We start from the raw sequence: 20,639 nt of genomic DNA on the forward strand, positions 1-20,639 counted from the left end.
ACCATATATTTAGAAGAAAATATTGGCATAGGTGATTTACAGAGAAATGAAGGGAATTATCAGGGGGAAAGCGCCAAGCCATTACGACTATATAGCACTGGGAAGGGGGTCAGGATAAGGATTTGGGATGGGACGGGAGGAAAGGAATGGTGCCCAACCACTTGTGGACGGTCTCGGGGGATTGAACACCGACCTGCATGAAGCGAGACCGTCGCTCTACCGTCCAGCCCAAGTGTTACAGAGAAGCATTTGGAAACATTCCTCCTTCACAGAATGTTTCCTGCGACCTGTCTACCCTGATGATTGATTGATTGATGAAGATTAAGCCACCCAAGATGTAGCACGGGCATGAATAGCCCGTAAGTGTTGGCCCTTTTGAGCCATTACCAGTATCATCCCTGCGTGACGGGAGATGTCACCCGTCTACCCTGAGGTCAGCCTTAATATATATACTCACCTAGTTGTGCTTGCGGGGGTTGAGCTCTGGCTCTTTCGGCCCGCCTCTCAACTGTCAATCAACTTTTTTTCGCACATGGAAGATCCTCCGTGTTTATTTTATTCTGCAGGCTCAAGTTCTTGTCTCCCGCCTTTTTAACCGTCGGTTGTCTAATGTATTGACTGTTTTTCTAGATCTACATATGTTTCATACTACATATGATCATACTACATATGCTTCTCTTTTTCATGCACATATTTCCAGGATGCAGCCAGCAACAGTTGACTAGCTCACAGGCACCTATTTACTGCTAGGTGAACAGACGCATCACGTGAAAAAAAAACTGGCTTATTTGTTTCTGCTTCGACCGGGATTCGAACCAGGGTTGTGGACTGGTAATCCCGAACGCTGGCCGTTCAGCTACAATGACTTAAAGCACTCAATCCACCCCCCACCCCCCCTTCCACCGACATACACAAATTCTCTTTCTCATCGTCTTTAACTGTCTCTTATTAGCATATTCCAGTACTGAACGCCAAGCACCAAGACGATATGACACAAAAATAGCTGCCATGTTAACAAGACGAAGTGAGAGCGCGCCAGACTGACTGACAGACAGACAGACAGACAGACAGACAGACAGACACAGACACACAGACAGACAGACAGACAGACAGACAGACAGACAGATAGACAGACTGACTGACTGACTGACAGACAGACAGACAGACAGACAGACAGACAGACAGACAGACAGACAGACAGACAGACAGACAGACAGACAGACAGACAGACGTCACCACCGCAGATCTCAGCAGTCGCCTCAAGACAGCCAGCCTGGCGTCGCGGGCTCATCTCTCCTGATCCCTTACATCTCAGCTTATTTTGATGTTTGTATCAAGAACAAACGATGTTTTTTTTTGTTTTGCTTTCTCCCTGACACCCCCCCGCCCCCTCTCCCCCCCCCCGGACCACAACACCGCCGATTAGTGTCTCCTGTAAATGAACACCGAAGTTTTCTTAATATAATTTTACGAGTATTTGCCTCTTTAAACGTCCATGAAAGTTAAGTAAGTGTGACAAAGTGCGCTGTTTGGCTGGCTGCTTTATGCTTGATGGGATGCAAGCAACACACTTTGCCGTGACGAAAGAGCGCCGTAGTTCACATCCCTTGTGATTATTTAGGTAAACGTTTAAAGGGGGGTGAAATATATCTATTAGGTAGAGCGGTGTTTAATGGGGGCGAGGGTAGTAGAGTGAAGGCGGGGGAGACATCTCCCATCACGTAGGGTGCAGTCGCACCTCCACAGATCTCCAGTATCAGCTCTTGATACTGGTAATGGCTCAAAAGGGCCACCACTTACGGGCTATTCATGCCCGTGCCACCTATTGGGTGGCTTAATCTTCATTTTCATCAATCGTTTAATGGGTAAGTAAACCAGTGCTTTACCATCTTATTAACGGGTAGACGAGCCAGAGGCTTTGTCTTATGGTTAACTGTAAATAAGTCTCAGTTAACTGAAGATTTACTTGCAGCCGCTTTCACAGAAAACGGATCTCTTTGTTGATAAACAAAACCTTTAAAGCAAGATACGGCAAGACATGTAAATAAGGGAGTTAAAGAAGCGTAAATCTCTACGTTTTGTAAATGATGATGATAGATAAATAGCTCGGGGCATATAAGGAATTAATATAGTTGGAGACAGATAAGCTTAAATTATTTTTTGATTCCCGTCAACCCTACCTGGCCCTCCATCAACCCTACTGACACTCCATCACCCTATGATAACCCAAGACAACTACTGATAAAGACTCACACCCTCAGATAACCTAAGGAAATCCTAAATATCATTCCACGACACCATTAAGCAACTATAAACAATCCAGGTACATGGACCCAGATGAAATAAAAGAGAGTGGATAAAGACAGGTTACATAAACTACATAATTTCGTCTTAGGCTGTAAAATTTTTTACCAATTTACATATAAATCTAAACTCACGTTGCACGATATGGCCAGCCATCTTATGACCATTGATAACACTGTATCCGTTCTAGTAGATACATTCTCTCTAGTAGATAAGTGGCACATAAAAAGCTAAACACCTGTGTGATAGCTAAATGATAAGCTATCTTTTAGATAGCTTATCTATCTAAAGAAAAAGTTCGTCTATTACCTCAATATATCATTATTCATGGAAATGCAATTGCAATTTTTTGTAACAAGTTAACATTATAATAATAAGGTGTACAGGTGACATGTTAATGTAATAATCTCTGCTCAGGACTGGCTAATACTGCACAATAATCTACCACTCACAGGATGAGTATGGGGTGCACAATAATCTACCGCTCACAGGATGAGTATGGGGTGCACAATAATCTACCGCTCACAGGATGAGTATGGGGAGCACAATAAACTACCGCTCACAGGATGAGTATGGGGTGCACAATAAACTACCGCTCACAGGATGAGTATGGGGTGCACAATAAACTACCACTCACAGCATGAGTATGGGGTGCACAATAATCTACCACTCACAGGATGAGTATGGGGTGCACAATAATCTACCACTCACAGGATGAGTATGGGGTGCACAATAATCTACCACTCACAGCATGAGTATGGGGTGCACAATAATCTACCGCTCACAGGATGAGTATGGGGAGCACAATAAACTACCGCTCACAGGATGAGTATTAATCACGTACATAAAAGAGGCCAAAACCAATCAAAATACGAAGCAGAGATAAGACAAGGCACTTTAGAAGAGAGAGAGAGAGAGAGAGAGAGAGAGAGAGAGAGAGAGAGAGAGAGAGAGAGAGAGAGAGAGAGAGAGAGGGAGAGGGAGGGAGAGAGAGAGAGAGGGAGAGAGAGAGGGAGAGGGAGAGGGAGAGGGAGAGGGAGAGGGGGAGAGGGAGAGGGAGAGGGAGAGAGAGAGAGAGAGAGAGAGAGAGAGAGAGAGAGAGAGAGAGAGAGAGAGAGAGAGAGAGAGAGAGAGAGAGAGAGAGAGAGAGAGAGAAAGGGTTAGAGAAGAAAGGGGTGGGAGGGGGGCGTAGGTGATGATCGGGGCCCATCAGAGGGAAAGTAGGGGGTTCAGGGTGTAGGGTTGAGCTGATTTAATAGTGTGGGAGGGGGGTGAGAGAGGGGGGGTTGGTAGGGAGGGGTTACGGGAGGGGGGTAGTATTTCTGTCTCTGCCTCCTGCCTGGCTCTCCCATAGCCCCTCCCACCACCACAACCACCCTTTCCCATGTGATGGAGGCCTTTTACACACACTATTATAGCTTTTCCATCACACATAACACCCTAACCTAACCTTGCCAAGCCCCAGTTAGTTGTGAGAGAGAGAGAGAGAGAGAGAGAGAGAGAGAGAGAGAGAGAGAGAGAGAGAGAGAGAGAGAGAGAGAGAGAGAGAGAGAGAGAGAGAGAGAGAGAAAACCAAAATCAATGTAGAATCAACGTAATCACCTTAATATCAACATTTCTTTCATGTTACATCAACGTCGTTTAAATGTTGCATCAACGTCGCTTTAATGTTGCATCAATGTTGCTTGACCAGTAACGCCCTACGGAGGACGTCGTGAAACAAAGTGTGTGACTAGTTAACCCAGATTGTCGGCTGTTGATCAATCAACTGTTCCTAACTACTAATTCCTCCCCCCCACACACACACATACACAGGAAGCTGCCTGTAACAGTTGTCTAACTCCCAGGTGCCTATTTACTACTAGGTAACAGCTGCATCCAGGATGAAAGAAACTCGGTCCATTTTGTTTCTGCCATCACCGAGGATCGAACCCGGACCCTAGGATCAAAAACAATCCTCCATCCTCTCCTCCTCTTCCCTGCTCTCCTCCTCCTCTCTCTCTCTCTCGCTATATATATATATATATATATATATATATATATATATATATATATATATATATATATATATATATATATATATATATATATATATCTCTCTCTCTCTCTCTCTCTCTCTCTCTCTCTCTCTCTCTCTCTCTCTCTCTCTCTTTAAAAAGTAAATGTGATGCGAACTTGGTCTCTAGAAACTCTGCTTGTAAGTACTGATTCCATAACATACTCAAACATGGTATTTTACCTTGAGATGCTTTCGGGGCTTAGTGTCCCCGCGGCCCGGTCCTCGACCAGGCCTCCTATGATAGGTGGATGACATGATGGATGACAGTTGTATGCTGGCTTCAGTAAGATAATGTCTAATGTGTCTTAACAGCTTCTTCGTTGTCTTAGTGTATACACTAATGTGTATACACTAATGTGTATACACATTAGTGTATACACTAATGTGTATACACATTAGTGTATACACATTAGTGTATACACATTAGTGTATACACATTAGTGTATACACAGCGCCTTCACTATCTGGTTCACTACACTTGAGTCATTATACTAAGTGTATAACACACACAATCACAATAACGTAACGTCATCCTAGCGTCTGGGATGCTCTTGGACGTAGGTTCGAATCCTCGTCAGGGCCCTTGTGGATTTGTTCTAAGTGTATAACCACCACCTGTTCCTCAGACGACCACCTCTCTTCCCGCCATAAATAATGCTCGTATATCCGGCTTATACACAAATTTATGGCCAGATGTATTCTGCAGTAACAACAATGTATTACGAAAATGATTAATTATGGTCATTAATGTGTGTGTGAGTACTCACCTTACTAGTTGATCACACACACACACACACACATACACACACACACACATACACACACACACACACACACATACAGGGGCCTCGTAGCCTGGTGGATAGCGCGCAGGACTCGTAATTCTGTGGCGCGGGTTCGATTCCCGTACGAGGCAGAAACAAATGTGCAAAGTTTCTTTCACCCTAAGTGCCTCTGTTACCTAGCAGTAAATAGGTACCTGGGAGTTAGTCAGCTGTCACGGGCTGCTTCCTGGGGTGTGTGTGTGTGGTGTGGAAAAAAAAAAGTAGTTAGTAAACAGTTGATTGACAGTTGAGAGGCGGGCCGAAAGAGCAAAGCTCAACCCCCGTAAAAACACAACTAGTAAACACACATACACACACACACACACACACACACACACACCCACCCACCTACCCACACACACACACACACACACACACACACACACACACACACACACACACACACACAGTGTGAACTTTTTCAATGTCAGAGTAGTTAGTAAATGGAATGCATTAGGAAGTGATGTGGTAGAGGCTGACTCCATACCCAGTTTCAAATGTAGATATGATAGAGCCCAATAGGCTCAGGAATCTGTACACCAGTTGATTGACGGTTGAGAGGCGGGACCAAAGAGCCAGAGCTCAACCCCCGCAAGCACAATTAGGTGAGTACAATTAGGTGAGTACACACAGCTGTGAGGTAGCTCAAGCTATTCTCACCCCGTTATGGTTCCCATGCCGGGAATCGAACTGTGACAGGAGAGGAATGATACCAGCGTGAGAGGTCAGAATTGGCCACAGTACACCAGCCATTACCACCAACACGGTTGCCAACATCTTGTTTTTGTTTGAATTTTTTTTGTTGGTGATCTTGATTCCTCCCCCCCCAACCCCCCCAACCCCCCCACACCCCCTCGCTCGTAGGACGATCAACTGAGGGTGTGTTGTATAGCATTTGGGCAGCGTGTCTGTACTCACCTATTTGCGCTTGCGGGGGTTGAGCTCTGGCTCTTTGGTCCCGCCTCTCAACTGTCAATCAACTGTTTCTACTACTACTACTTTTTTTCCACACACACACACACACACACCCACACACACACACACACACACACACACACACACACACACACCCACACACACACACACACACACACACACACAGGAAGCAGCCCGTGACAGCTGTGTAGCTCCCAGGTACCTATTTACTGCTAGGTAACAGGGGCATTCAGGGTGAAAGAAACTGGGCCCATTTCGTCTCTGCCGGCTGCCGGGATCGAACCCTGGTCAGCAAAGACTCCATACCCAGTTTTTAAATGTAGATATGATAGAGTTCAGTAGGCTCAGGAACCTCTACACCAGTTGATTGACAGTTGAGATGACTAAGTGTGTGTGTGTGTGTGTGTGTGTGTGTGTGTGTGTGTGTGTGTGTGTGTGTGTGTAGTCGCCTTGTTCTATTTGCGAGGGATGAGTGACGGCTCTTTGGTCCCGCCTCTCAACTGTCAATCAACTGATGTCTAGGTTCCTGAGCCTACTGGGTTCTATCATATCTACATTTAAAAACTGGATATGGAGTCTGCCTCCACCACATCACTTCCTAGTGTATTCCATTTGTTAAATTCCCTGATAGTGATAAAATTCCTTGTAACGTCTCTGTGGCTCATTTGAGTGTTTAGTTTCCATCTGTGTCCCCTTGTTAGTGTACTACCCGTACTGAATAGTACGTCCTTGTCTGCCCTGTCTATTCGCCTAAGTATTTTGTATGTGGTAATCATGTCCTCTCAGTTTCTTCTGTCTTCCATTGACTTGAGGTTTAACACTTGCTGTCTCTCCTTATGGCTCATACCTCTCAGCTCTGGGACTAGTCTGGTAGCGAACCCCTGAACTGTCTCTAGCTTTGTTTTCTGTTTAAGGAGACAAGGACTCCACTGGTGTCCTCCTAATATATGCAGCTGGTGCTGCATATTTTAGAATTGGTCTGACATACGATGTGCAAGATTCTGAACGACTCTTTGTTTACATTCCTAAAGGCGAGATTCCTACAAGGAACCTCGACTCTTTTTGTTTAAATTCCTATATGGAATATTTCCTCCTAGCTGTCCTCTTTCTTGACTATTGGGACTTTGCCTTTTCCAGAGTTATGGGAGAGCTTCTGTTCGTAGCATTTCATTGAACACATCAGTTAGTGGGAGGCACCTCTGTAGCCTCCTTCAGTTGCCGGGGTGACATCAAGTCTGACTCAAGGGATTTTGCTTCCTCTACTTCCTCCAGGTGTTTGTAGCCTCTCAAACAGTGACTACTATGTCATCCAGTGTTTCCTCTGGCTTTTCATCACCCGACTATGATCACTATGTTGGTTAATTTGTAAAGACCTTCTGAAACCTTTTGTCGAGTTCATTGCGCATTTCTGTGAGACTTCCCACTACTTATGATAGACCACCTGGCCGGGGACCGGGCTGCGGGGACGTTGAGCCCCGAAATCATCTCAAGATAACCTCTAGATTGCTACAACAATCGCTCCTGTGCTACCGTGACTACTGTCGCTACTTGCCCTGCTACTGCTACTTCAACTACTCCTGCCCCCATTATCCCACCTCCCAAAGACACCAGCCAACAGCTTCACGCTGGTGAGAAGCCGCCAGTCACTCTCGTAGGAATTTTAAACGTCCCATTATAGAGTTGATACTCTACGCTTTGGACCCCGACTTGTTTTTACCAGGACGGTATATAATGCTGACACACACACCCCCTCCTTGCTTATATGGCAGGTGGCAACCATCCTGGGAAGTGTTGAGGAATTGTCTGTGTTTACATATACTCTCTCTCTCTGTCTCTCTCTCTCTCTGTCTCTCTCTCTCTCTCTCTCTCTCTCTCTCTCTCTCTCTATCTGTGTCTCTCTGTCTCTCTCTCTCTGTCTCTGTCTCTCTCTCTCTCTCTCTCTCTCTCTGTCTCTCTCTCTGTCTCTCTCTGTCTCTCTCTCTCTGTCTCTCTCTTTCTCTCTTTCTCTCTTTCTCTGTCTCTCTCTGTCTCTCTCTCTCTCTCTCTCTCTCTCTCTCTCTCTCTCTCTCTCTCTCTCTTCGTAAAGTGCTGCATCGTAGAATATTATAAAATATACTTAAAAGACCATAAGGGTGTAGGGAAGAAAGAAAACAGGAAGAAAGGGAAGAGATAGGCGTAGGAAGAGATATAAGAAAATTGGAGGAGAGAGAAAGGAGATTAGGAGGAATCTCCTCCTAATCACGAACAAGTGGGGAACAGGGGATTGGAGGAGGGGTGAAGGGGAAAGAGGGAGGGGGGGGGAGAAATGCGTGGGGGTTTAAGGGGGGGGGTTATAGGGTAGAGGAGGGGAGGAGGCTGGCAATCTCTTAAGACTGGTCCAACTCAATCCCAAGTCAAACAAGGGATTGAGTAAATCTCCTACCCCCTTCAACCCCCCCTTCAACCCCCCCCCCTCCTCTTCCCCCCACCACTACACGAGAAGGTACTCACCTAGTTGCACACACCTATTTGAGCTTGCGGGGGTTGAGCTCTGGCTCTTTGGTCCCGCTTTTCAACTGTCAATCAACTGATGTACAGATTCCTGAGCCCATTGGGCTCTATCATATCTAATGAACAAATCCACAAGGGCCGTGACGAGGATTCGAACCTGCGTCCGGGAGCATCCCAGACGCTGCCTTAATCGACTGAGCTACGACATGGTCAAAAGGAGTTGAAACCGAAGTTCTACTGAACTTACAGGATCCTGCAGCCTCTCCGAGACACAAACCAGGATTTTACACAACTCCCCCCATGCACTCGAGCTATGTCAATAGGCCGTTCTCCCTCTTCGCCCTTATCCTTATCATTTGATGCATCACGCAATTGTGATTTCTGTGTGTCTATCATATCTACATTTGAAACTGTGTATGGAGTCAGCCTCCACCACATCACTGCCTAATGCATTCCATCTGTTAACTACTCTGACACTGAAAAAGTTCTTTCTAACGTCCCTGTGGCTCATGTGGGTACTCAGTTTCCACCTGTGTCCCCTTGTTCGCGTCCCACCCGTGTTAAACAGTTTATCTTTATCTACCGTGTCAATTCCTCTTAGAATTTTATACGTGGTGGTCATGTCTCCCCTAACTCTTCTGTCTTCCAGTGTCGTGAGGTTCAGTTCCAGTAATCTTTCCTCGTAGCTCATACCTCTCAACTCGGGGACTAGCCTGGTGACATTCCTCTGAACCATTTCTAACTTCCTTTTGTGTTTGACTCCAAGCTGGAGCTGCATATTCCAGCACTGGTCTGACATATGTGATATACAAGGTTATGAATCCTTCCTTTCACAAGTTTCTGAAGGTAGTTCTTCAGACAGGTGGATGAAGACGTGGGGTAGGGGAGAGAGGGGAAGGAAGGGGAGATAGGGGAAGGAAGGGGAGGAAGGGAAAGGGAAGACAGGGGAAGGGAAGATAGGGGAAGGAAGGGGGAGACAAGACGACGTAATAATTAAGTCGCTCATCACTCGTCGACTAATTCCGTCTTCCTTACTCGCAGAGGTGATGTCACTCCCCTGGCACTGGCACTAAGGGGGGGGGAGAGAGAGAGAGAGAGAGAGAGAGAGAGAGAGAGAGAGAGAGAGAGAGAGAGAGAGAGAGAGAGAGAGAGAGAGAGAGAGAGAGAGAGAGAGAGAGAGAGAGAGAGAGAGAGAGAGAGAGAGAGAGAGAGAGAGAGAGAGAGAGAGAGAGAGAGAGAGAGAGAGAGAGAGAGAGAGAGAGAGAGAGAGAGAGAGAGGTGTAGTACTCAAGAGGAATTTGCTGCTAGCCTCCACACAATGGGTATCTGTGTTCACCTATGTACATACTTGCCCAACAGTTTTCACCCAACTTAACAGCTGTCAACTACGGGGTTATAGAGGCTGGCTGCAGTTATAAGGGCGATATAAGGGAAGATATGAGTAGTTATAAGGTGATATAAGTGTATAAAGGGGATACGAGGAGATACAAGGAGGATATAAAGGGACATATGGAGGATATAAGGTAATATAAGTGGATATAAGGGGATATAAGACCATTACTCGTTACTGACTGTATTGATCTTGAAGCCAAGATTCATCAAGCACTTAAAGTAACCACTGGCGAAACCGCTACATCTTTCTTCAACCATGGAGGCCTTTTTTACATGTATTAAACAGTTTACGAGCTCTGAAGCACTACGAGGTTCAATGCACACAGAAATCACAATAGCGTACTATATCAAATGAATAAATGAATAGATATATCATACATAAATGAATAAATGGATATATCATGCTATTGTGAGTTCTGTGTACTCACCTATTTGTACTCAACTATTTGTGTGTATTGAAGTAAGAGCGATTAAACAAAAACAGTTGATTTTAACACCTATTTTTTTACTACTAGGTGAACAGAGTCATCAGTTGAAAGGGAACGTGCCTAATCGTGTCTGTCCTGGACTGTGGGCCAATCACGCAGACCACTGTGCTACTGGACACACAAACAAGATGGAAGAGAATATTTTTGGAAATTTTTAACATCAGGTGGACAGGTGCACCAGTAGGCCTACTTTCTCTCCTTCCTCTTTCTTACCTATCTCCTCTTTCTTACCATCTCCTCTTTCTTACCCATCTCCTGTTCCTTACCCATCTCCTCTTTCTTACCATCTCCTCTTTCTTACCCATCTCCTCTTTCTTACCCATCTCCTCTTTCTTACCCATCTCCTCTTTCTTACCCATCTCCTCTTTCTTACCCATCTCCTCTTTCTTATCCATCTCCTCTTTCTTACCCATCTCCTCTTTCTTACCCATCTCCTCTTTCTTATCCATCTCCTCTTTCTTACCCATCTCCTCTTTCTTACCCATCTCCTCTTTCTTACCCATCTCCTCTTTCTTACCCATCTCCTCTTTCTTACCATCTCCTCTTTCTTACCCATCTCCTCTTTCTTACCCATCTCCTCTTTCTTACCCATCTCCTCTTTCTTACCCATCTCCTCTTTCTTACCATCTCCTCTTTCTTACCCATCTCCTCTTTCTTACCCATCTCCTCTTTCTTACCCATCTCCTCTTTCTTACCCATCTCCTCTTTCTTACCCATCTCCTCTTTCTTACCCATCTCCTCTTTCTTACCCATCTCCTCTTTCTTACCCATCTCCTCTTTCTTACCCATCTCCTCTTCCTTACCCATCACCTCTTTCTTACCCATCTCCTCTTTCTTACCCATCTTCTCTTTCTTACCCATCTCCTCTTCCTTACCCATCTCCTCTTCCTTACCCATCTCCTCTTCCTTACCCATCTCCTCTTCCTTACCCATCTCCTCTTCCTTACCCATCTCCTCTTCCTTGCCCATCTCCTCTTCCTTACCCATCTCCTCTTCCTTACCCATCTCCTCTTCCTTACCCATCTCCTCTTCCTTACCCATCTCCTCTTCCTTACCCATCTCCTCTTCCTTACCCATCTCCTCTTCCTTACCCATCTCCTCTTCCTTACCCATCTCCTCTTCCTTACCCATCTCCTCTTCCTTGCCCCATCTCCGTCTTCTATTCTTATTGTTTCTCCTCTACACATTCTCGTTTCTGTCGACTCCTGTCCCCCCTTTCCGTCTCCTTCCCTTCCTTTACTGTCTCCTCCACCTCCTTCTCCTCCTCCTTCTTCTCCTCCTCCTCCTCGTCCTCCTCGTCCTCCTCGTCCTCCTCGTCCACCTCCTCCTCCTCCTCCTCCTCCTCCTCCTCCTCCTCCTCCACCTCCTCCTCCTCCTCCTCACCTCCAACTCCGCCAAACAAACACACAAATATTTGTTTGGTTTAACTGGCCTGTTAGCGGACAACCGCAGACTCCTGATATATTTGTTTTGCTGTTGTTTGCTTTGTTTTGTATTTGTTGTGTGTGCGGGCGCGCAGGAGCGTGTTCAAGGGAGCTGTTGTGGAGGCGCGGGGGGCAGCCGGCCAGCGTGAGGGAGAAAATTTTGGTGAAATAGGGGTCGCGCGTTCGAGGACGCAAGTGTACGTACGCATTTGTGTGTGCGTAGATTCGTGCTTCGCGGACGGTAGAGCGACGGTCTCGTTTCACGCAGGTCGGCGTTCAATCCCCCGAGACCGTCCATAAGTGGTTTGGGCACCATTCCTTTCCCCCCGTCCCATCCCAAATCCTTATCCTGACCCCTTCCCAGTGCTATAGAGTCGTAATGACTTGGCGCTTTCCCCTCTCTTTCCCCTCTCTTTCCCTCCCCTTTCCCCCTTTCATAGTTTTCTTGCTCTCTTTAACACTTGAACGCAGGAACACAAAAGCGTCAAGATTGTACAAGATATAATAGAGGGAAATAGGTCGGGAATCAGTATATTAGACAACCGACGGTTAGAAAGGCGGGGTCCAAGAGCTACAGCAGCTCGATGTGTGGCATTAGCTCCATTCCCTTCACCTCAGGAAGAAGTTGTAGAAGCCACCTCTATCCAGAACGTTAAGGACAGATTCCTCAATGTATTTTAATGTCGAAATAGTTCAGTTGTAATGTAATAGGAACGACAAGTCCCAGCTGTACTCACCTAGTTGTGTTTGCGGGGGTTGAGCTCTGGCTCTTTGGTCCCGCCTCTCAACCGTCAATCAACTGATGTACAGATTCCTGAGCCTACTGGGCTCTATCATATCTACATTTGAAACTGTGTATGGAGTCAGCCTCCACCACATCACTTCCTAATGCATTCCATTTGTCAACCACTCTGTCACTAAAAAAGTTCTTTCTAATATCTCTGTGGCTCATATGAGCACTCAGTTTCCACCTGTGTCCCCTTGTGCGTGTGCCCCTTGTGTTAAATAGACTGTCTTTATCTACCCTATCAATTCCCTTCAGAATCTTGAATGTGTGAATGTGGAAAGCTGTGTCTGGGTACAAGTGACAGGATGAACAACCCAGCGGGTTTTCTTCCTATTGGGGAGTGTTGTACATGCTGCTATGGCGGTGTGTCCACTCACAGGATGAGTGGCGCTGCCCAATACTGTCACTATGGCGGTGTGTCCACTCACAGGATGAGTGGCGCTGCCCAATACTGTCACTATGGCGGTGTGTCCACTCACAGGATGAGTGGCGCTGCCCAATACTGTCACTATGGCGGTGTGTCCACTTACAGGATGAGTGGCGCTGCCCAATACTGTCACTATGGCGGTGTGTCCACTCACAGGATGAGTGACGCTGCCCAATACTGTCACTATGGCGGTGTGTCCACTCACAGGATGAGTGGCGCTGCCCAATACTGTCACTATGGCGGTGTGTCCACTCACAAGATGAGTGGCGCTGCCCAATACTGTCACTATGGCGGTGTGTCCACTCACAAGATGAGTGGCGCTGCCCAATACTGTCACTATGGTGGTGTGTCCACTCACAAGATGAGTGGCGCTGCCCAATACTGTCACTATGGCGGTGTGTCCACTCACAAGATGAGTGGCGCTGCCCAATACTGTCACTATGGCGGTGTGTCCACTCACAGGATGAGTGGCGCTGCCCAATACTGTCACTATGGTGGTGTGTCCACTCACAGGATGAGTGGCGCTGCCCAATACTGTCACTATGGCGGTGTGTCCACTCACAGGATGAGTGACGCTGCCCAATACTGTCACTATGGCGGTGTGTCCACTCACAGGATGAGTGACGCTGCCCAATACTGTCACTATGGCGGTGTGTCCACTCACAAGATGAGTGGCGCTGCCCAATACTGTCACTATGGCGGTGTGTCCACTCACAGGATGAGTGGCGCTGCCCAATACTGTCACTATGGCGGTGTGTCCACTCACAAGATGAGTGACGCTGCCCAATACTGTCACTATGGCGGTGTGTCCACTCACAGGATGAGTGACGCTGCCCAATACTGTCACTATGGCGGTGTGTCCACTCACAGGATGAGTGGCGCTGCCCAATACTGTCACTATGGCGGTGTGTCCACTCACAAGATGAGTGACGCTGCCCAATACTGTCACTATGGCGGTGTGTCCACTCACAGGATGAGTGGCGCTGCCCAATACTGTCACTATGGCGGTGTGTCCACTCACAAGATGAGTGACGCTGCCCAATACTGTCACTATGGCGGTGTGTCCACTCACAAGATGAGTGACGCTGCCCAATACTGTCACTATGGCGGTGTGTCCACTCACAGGATGAGTGGCGCTGCCCAATACTGTCACTATGGCGGTGTGTCCACTCACAAGATGAGTGACGCTGCCCAATACTGTCACTATGGCGGTGTGTCCACTCACAAGATGAGTGGCGCTGCCCAATACTGTCACTATGGCGGTGTGTCCACTCACAGGATGAGTGGCGCTGCCCAATACTGTCAGTATGGCGGTGTGTCCACTCACAGGATGAGTGGCGCTGCCCAATACTGTCACTATGGCGGTGTGTCCACTCACAGGATGAGTGGCGCTGCCCAATACTGTCACTATGGCGGTGTGTCCACTCACAGGATGAGTGACGCTGCCCAATACTGTCACTATGGTGGTGTGTCCACTCACAGGATGAGTGGCGCTGCCCAATACTGTCACTATGGCGGTGTGTCCACTCACAGGATGTGTGGCGCTGCCCAATACTGTCACTATGGTGGTGTGTCCACTCACAGGATGAGTGGCGCTGCCCAATACTGTCAGTATGGCGGTGTGTCCACTCACAAGATGAGTGGCGCTGCCCAATACTGTCAGTATGGCGGTGTGTCCACTCACAAGATGAGTGGCGCTGCCCAATACTGTCAGTATGGCGGTGTGTCCACTCACAAGATGAGTGGCGCTGCCCAATACTGTCAGTATGGCGGTGTGTCCACTCACAAGATGAGTGGCGCTGCCCAATACTGTCACTATGGCGGTGTGTCCACTCACAGGATGAGTGGCGCTGCCCAATACTGTCACTATGGCGGTGTGTCCACTCACAGGATGAGTGACGCTGCCCAATACTGTCACTATGGCGGTGTGTCCACTCACAAGATGAGTGGCGCTGCCCAATACTGTCACTATGGTGGTGTGTCCACTCACAAGATGAGTGGCGCTGCCCAATACTGTCACTATGGCGGTGTGTCCACTCACAAGATGAGTGGCGCTGCCCAATACTGTCACTATGGCGGTGTGTCCACTCACAAGATGAGTGGCGCTGCCCAATACTGTCACTATGGCGGTGTGTCCACTCACAGGATGAGTGGCGCTGCCCAATACTGTCACTATGGCGGTGTGTCCACTCACAGGATGAGTGGCGCTGCCCAATACTGTCACTATGGCGGTGTGTCCACTCACAGGATGAGTGGCGCTGCCCAATACTGTCACTATGGCGGTGTGTCCACTCACAGGATGAGTGGCGCTGCCCAATACTGTCACTATGGCGGTGTGTCCACTCACAGGATGAGTGGCGCTGCCCAATACTGTCACTATGGCGGTGTGTCCACTCACAGGATGAGTGGCGCTGCCCAATACTGTCACTATGGCGGTGTGTCCACTCACAAGATGAGTGGCGCTGCCCAATACTGTCACTATGGCGGTGTGTCCACTCACAGGATGAGTGACGCTGCCCAATACTGTCACTATGGCGGTGTGTCCACTCACAGGATGAGTGGCGCTGCCCAATACTGTCACTATGGCGGTGTGTCCACTCACAAGATGAGTGGCGCTGCCCAATACTGTCACTATGGCGGTGTGTCCACTCACAGGATGAGTGACGCTGCCCAATACTGTCACTATGGCGGTGTGTCCACTCACAAGATGAGTGACGCTGCCCAATACTGTCACTATGGCGGTGTGTCCACTCACAAGATGAGTGGCGCTGCCCAATACTGTCACTATGGCGGTGTGTCCACTCACAAGATGAGTGGCGCTGCCCAATACTGTCACTATGGCGGTGTGTCCACTCACAGGATGAGTGGCGCTGCCCAATACTGTCACTATGGCGGTGTGTCCACTCACAGGATGAGTGGCGCTGCCCAATACTGTCACTATGGCGGTGTGTCCACTCACAGGATGAGTGGCGCTGCCCAATACTGTCACTATGGCGGTGTGTCCACTCACAGGATGAGTGGCGCTGCCCAATACTGTCACTATGGCGGTGTGTCCACTCACAGGATGAGTGGCGCTGCCCAATACTGTCACTATGGCGGTGTGTCCACTTACAGGATGAGTGGCGCTGCCCAATACTGTCACTATGGCGGTGTGTCCACTCACAGGATGAGTGGCGCTGCCCAATACTGTCATTATGGCGGTGTGTCCACTCACAGGATGAGTGGCGCTGCCCAATACTGTCACTATGGCGGTGTGTTCACTCACAGGATGAGTGGCGCTGCCCAATACTGTCACTATGGCGGTGTGTCCACTCACAGGATGAGTGGCGCTGCCCAATACTGTCACTATGGCGGTGTGTTCACTCACAGGATGAGTGGCGCTGCCCAATACTGTCACTATGGCGGTGTGTCCACTCACAGGATGAGTGGCGCTGCCCAATACTGTCATTATGGCGGTGTGTCCACTCACAGGATGAGTGGCGCTGCCCAATACTGTCATTATGGCGGTGTGTCCACTCACAGGATGAGTGGCGCTGCCCAATACTGTCATTATGGCGGTGTGTCCACTCACAGGATGAGTGGCGCTGCCCAATACTGTCATTATGGCGGTGTGTCCACTCACAGGATGAGTGGCGCTGCCCAATACTGTCATTATGGCGGTGTGTCCACTCACAGGATGAGTGGCGCTGCCCAATACTGTCATTATGGCGGTGTGTCCAAACAAATCTCCCTTACACCGTCCTCGCAAACTCCCGCAGGAAGCGATTCTGTTTTGTTTATTTTGTTTCACACAAGGTCCCTATCTTCCTACCTCGTCTCCTCTCGGTGTGAGAGACTCCTTCCTCCTCCTCCTTCCTTAGCTACCTCCTCATTCCTCCTCCTTCTTCTTCCTCCTTCGCCAAGCCATTACGACTATATAGCACTGGGAAGGGGGGTCAGGATAAGGATTTGGGATGGGACGGGGGAAAAGGAATGGTGTCCAACCACTCGTGGACGGTCTCGGGGGATTGAACGCCGATTTGCATGAAGCAAGACCGTCGCTATACCGTCCTGCCGAAGTGGTTGGGCAGTATGCAGGCAACTGGAAACAGACTTTTCTCACACATACCATTCCAGATGTCTTCATATCTCTTTCCCCTCTAATCCAGATATTATTCAGCTTCATAGCGAGACTAGAATGGATGACTGGCGTGATTTTGTATCTTAGTGGGTTTTTTTTTTATTATTATTTTCTACCACAGACGTGGCCAGACATTTACAATGCTAACCAGCATATATACATTTTCTTCTGTCCTCCATGGACAGGGTTAGAGATGTGTTAAACATATAGTTCAAGGGTTTATTGAACAATCAACCACAGAAGGTGATTCGGTGCTTTTAAAATGCTAAGCTAACCTACATACGTAAATACATAGATACACAGATTTACGTATGCCCTACATAAAGTGTTTGATGTGTCTTTTACATAGTGTCATTAATGTACATTCACAAAGGTAAAATGTAATTCTGATCAGCTTCCATATAGTGTGTTTGGTTAGGTTGTCGTGGTTGGATAGAGGTTGTGGGCAAGAAAATGCTTCTCAACTCAGGTGGGTACATAAGTAGACACCTTCTGACGCCTGTTCCCAGCCATCCCTGCCCAGAGCTCATGATAACATTCTCCTAGTTTCCGTTCGAAGTCGTTCACCACTTAGCCACGAACTCCTATTTCTTCCCTCTCTATTTCTGTCTGTCTGTCTCTCTCTCTGTCTAATACAGAAATACACAAAATATTCCGTCCTAGCAACAGACACCAGGTGTATACAAAGAACAGTCCCCTCCTTACCTTACCTCTCCCCTAGCAATAGAAAATGGGCGCGAGGTTCATACCTTTGTCTTGTGTGAAATGAGGTCAAAGGTCAGATGAAGTCGTTGGGGCAGGCGGTGAACGGTTCAATAGATGACATCACGTTTTCCTGCTCTCTCTCTCTCTCTCTCTCTCTCTCTCTCTCTCTCTCTCTCTCTCTCTCTCTCTCTCTCTCTCTCTCTCTCTCTCTCTCTCTCTCTCTCAAGCTCCCTATCACTAACTATACAACTATGATTCTTGTTATTGTCGTAGTGCTGGTAACAACAGGTAACGGGGGTAGACCTATTATAGTATGTAACAGTTTAAGCCTATTCCAACAGGTAACAGGGCAGGTCTATAACAACAGGCAACAGGGTATAGGTCTATAACAACAGGCAACAGGGTACAGGTCTAAACTAGCTGTTAACACATTGTGTAAACACCTGTTGATCTGCAGGCCTAGACCTGCAGATCTCTGGGTCTGGGCTTGAGGCCAGGCAACAGATCCTGTAGACCACAGTACTTGGGGTAGACAAGGGAGGGAGGGGTAGACAAGGAAGGGAAGGGGGTAGAAAAGGAAGGGAAGGGGTAGACAAGGAAGGGAAGGAGTAGACAAGGAAGGAAAGGGGTAGACAAGGGAAGGGGTAGACAAGGGAAGGGGTGGACAAGGAAGGGAAAGGGGGTAGACAAGGAAGGGAAGAGGGTAGACAAGGATGAGAAGGGGTAGACAAGGAAGGGAAGGGGGTAGACAAGGAAGGGAAGGGGTAGACAAGGGAAGGGTAGACAAGAAAGGGAAGGGGGTAGACAAGAAAGGGAAGGGGGTAGACAAGGAAGAGAAGGGGTAGACAAGGAAGAGAAGGGGTAGACAAGGAAGGGAAGGGGTAGACAAGGAAGGGAAGGGGTGGACAAGGAAGGGAAGGGTAGACAAGGAAGGGGTAGACAAGGAAGAGAAGGAGTAGACAAGGAAGGGAAGGGGGTAGACAAGGAAGGGAAGGGGGTAGACAAGAAAGAGAAGGGGTAGACAAGGAAGAGAAGGGGTAGACAAGGAAGAGAAGGGGTAGACAAGGAAGGGAAAGGGAAGACAAGGAAGGGAAGCGGTAGACAAGGAAGGGAATGGGTAGACAAGGAAGGGAAAGGGGTAGACAAGGAAGAGAAGGAGTAGACAAGAAAGAGAAGGGGTAGACAAGGAAGGGAAGGGGGTAGACAAGAAAGAGAAGGGGTAGACAAGGAAGAGAAGGGGTAGACAAGGAAGGGAAAGGGAAGACAAGGAAGGTAAGGGGTAGACAAGGAAGGGAAGCGGTAGACAAGGAAGGGAAGGGTAGACAAGGAAGGGAAGGAGTAGACAAGGAAGAGAAGGAGTAGACAAGGGAGGGAAGGGGGTAGACAAGGAAGGGAAGGGGGTAGACAAGGAAGGGAAGGGGTAGACAAGGAAGGGAAGAGGGTAGACAAGAAAGAGAAGGGGTAGACAAGGAAGAGAAGGGGTAGACAAGGAAGGGAAAGGGAAGACAAGGAAGGGAAGCGGTAGACAAGGAAGGGAATGGGTAGACAAGGAAGGGAAAGGGGTAGACAAGGAAGAGAAGGAGTAGACAAGAAAGAGAAGGAGTAGACAAGGAAGGGAAGGGGGTAGACAAGGAAGGGAAAGGAGTAGACAAGGAAGGGAAAGGGGGTAGACAAGGGTGATGGGAGCAAGGGTTCACAGCCCGGGGGGTACACAAACACACTGAATGAGCTTCTCAAAATATACTAACAACCCAACAGCCCTCAGCAACACCAAGGGCCTCTCACCCCCTCATAAGGGCCTCTCAACCAGGCTAAAGGCAGCCAAAGTGTTGTTTAACGCGCTAAGAAAAACTTCCTTGAGAAGAGCGTTGATGATTTGCGAAACAATTTACCTGCTAATATCACTAAGATAGAACTTCGGTTTCAACCCTTTTAACCCTGTCGTAGCTCAGTCGATTAAGGCAGTGTCTGGGATGCTCCCGGACGCAGGTTCGAATCCTCGTCACGACCCTTGTGGATTTGTTCATCACTAAGATTGTTTCAAGCGTAGGCGAGACATGTATATGAATGCGTTGGGGGGGGGGTATATATATAAATAGGAGCGGCCTCGTAAGGGCCTTTACGGGCTATTCATGCCCGTGCCACCTCTTGGAGTGGCTTAATCTAAAAAAAATAAAAAGGGGTCTGGTCGAGGACCGGGCCGCGGGGAGGCTAAGCCCCGAAATCATCTCACGATCTCAACATCTTCAACAATCATATAGCCCAATATAGAAGCTTTTTGGCAATCTTCTAAATATACGTGAGATGGAGAATCCCAATCACTAATCCTCCAAATCCGTGGGATTACGAATCTAAATAGAATCTCGCTATAGTGTTTTGGAAGAATTTCTCACCACTAACTTGTTCACAGTGATGAATCAGGATAGCAATGCAGATAACATGGCTTCTGTTTCCTCCCGGATGGATATCCTTCCAGATATGTATCCACCTAAATGTTTATCCTTCAAGATATGTATCCTGGAGGCACGGACAAGTCCTGCTGGCAGTATTTTGGTGGTTAACTGGGCAGTTTAAGGACCATTGATCCCATGAGCTTAGACAATTATCTTAGCCTCTGACTGTCTAAGGAGTGTGTGGCTCTGATGTCTAACTACCCCTTTGTCAGAAACTACCATCGTGAGGT

The 20,639-nt window shown here is 48.0% G+C and overlaps 2 protein-coding genes across 2 annotated transcripts in view; both read right to left on the reverse strand.

The window, feature by feature from the left end:
• Positions 1–20,639, reverse strand: part of LOC123747028 (arrestin domain-containing protein 17) — a 135,919-nt gene that overhangs the window by 75,388 nt on the left and 39,892 nt on the right. The window lies entirely within an intron of this gene.
• LOC138358891 (golgin subfamily A member 6-like protein 7) lies at positions 11,025–11,624 on the reverse strand. The gene has a single exon (XM_069317246.1). It carries the CDS (start codon positions 11,622–11,624, stop codon positions 11,025–11,027), a length of 600 nt encoding a protein of 199 aa, XP_069173347.1.

Source organism: Procambarus clarkii, chromosome 87, assembly GCF_040958095.1.
Source record: "Procambarus clarkii isolate CNS0578487 chromosome 87, FALCON_Pclarkii_2.0, whole genome shotgun sequence".
Lineage (NCBI taxonomy): Eukaryota > Metazoa > Arthropoda > Malacostraca > Decapoda > Cambaridae > Procambarus > Procambarus clarkii.

Bases quoted from the DNA above. Each gene is read 5' to 3' on its own strand.
- LOC138358891 (XM_069317246.1), bottom strand. From the start codon at position 11,624: ATGGGTAAGGAAGAGGAGATGGGTAAGGAAGAGGAGATGGGTAAGGAA.